Below are 1275 nucleotides of genomic sequence, written 5' to 3' on the forward strand. Positions count from 1 at the left end.
CTGATTTAACTTTCAATAAAAGTAAAGTAAAAGTAAAGTCCTTTCTTCTTTGAGTTGAGTTGCATGAGGCACACACTTTGCTGTTTGTAAGAGGGACAAGGTTTTTGCCTATGGCGATGAAAATTCTTACATATTCCAAAATGCCATGACTCAAGAATTTGCTTTACAGATCACATCTACTTCAAGTTCGATGACTTGAGGATTAGGAAGATGGGACATGGAGAGGTCAAGTCACTTAAGTTTTAAGAAGTCATAGCAAATTAGTGTTAGTTTATCAGTAGAAACCAGCAGCATTATCTGTCTCCATTTTACTGTAGGTTATTTCTCTTTAACTCTTACTACATTGTATTATTTCACTGGTTTTATTTCTTGCTTCTTACCAGTTAAGGAATGGCAAAAACTTTTTTAAACTCCATGAAAATGGTTCATGTTCGTTGGTATGGATTTTCTTTACATCTTCTGTGACCTTTTCTTGACAGAACTGCAGGATCTCGGTAACCTTTCTGAGACATGTGGTTGTAGGATAGAAAACGCTATTTCCAAGGTACCTAATGAACTTGGACCAGCATTTAAAGAAGTGAACAGAAGAGGTGCCAAATAACATTGAAAGTGATGTCTGTCTAGACTGAAAACAAAGTGTTTTGAGGTCTGTACATTCCAGCAGCTCATCTGTAGCTGTGCAACATGACTTGTTGGGAAAGTACAGACTGCAGAAGCCTTCAGAAGGGACTGCTTAACTTTGCAGACAGGAGGGTGAACCTTTCATTAAAGTAAAAGCAAAAGAAAACAACAGATGCACAAGAACATGTTTTCCATTGCCAATTGTGATTTTGTTTCAGTGGTAAAGAGAGCTTTTTCCTTTTAATCCCAAACACTGTATTGGGCAAAATAGCACTGACACTTTGTTTCTGTCTTCACAGGACTCATTGCAGTGGAATGTCCTCAACCAGCAGTGAGTAACTTTTTATTTTCCAGTTAATACACTTCATTATTAAATGTGGCATGAATGAAAGGGCGGACGGTGGTAGGCAGTATCATAGGAAGAGCAGTAGCAGCAGTGCACTAGTACTGGGTGCCCTTGCATTGGGTGGCACCAAATCAAATGCAAGTAATGTTTCGTAGTAATGTGCAGAGGGGCAGTCTGCATGTGACCCTGCACCATGCACCAAGCTGGCTGTGGCACTAAGTAGACACTGGAAACAAATGTGTTTACTCATTTATTCAAGATGAACTTTCTAAGAACCATCCTATACTTAAGGCTATTTTTTTTCCTGC

At 38.9% G+C, this 1275-nt stretch overlaps 1 protein-coding gene across 1 annotated transcript in view; it reads left to right on the forward strand.

The window, feature by feature from the left end:
- The window catches only part of FAM124B (family with sequence similarity 124 member B), a 32427-nt gene that overhangs the window by 3708 nt on the left and 27444 nt on the right, over positions 1–1275 (forward strand). The window contains 1 exon segment of the mRNA XM_025200430.1: positions 921–952. Within this exon segment, the coding sequence (XP_025056215.1) occupies positions 921–952 (32 nt within the window).

Source organism: Alligator sinensis, unplaced genomic scaffold (assembly GCF_000455745.1).
Source record: "Alligator sinensis unplaced genomic scaffold, ASM45574v1 scaffold596_1, whole genome shotgun sequence".
Lineage (NCBI taxonomy): Eukaryota > Metazoa > Chordata > Crocodylia > Alligatoridae > Alligator > Alligator sinensis.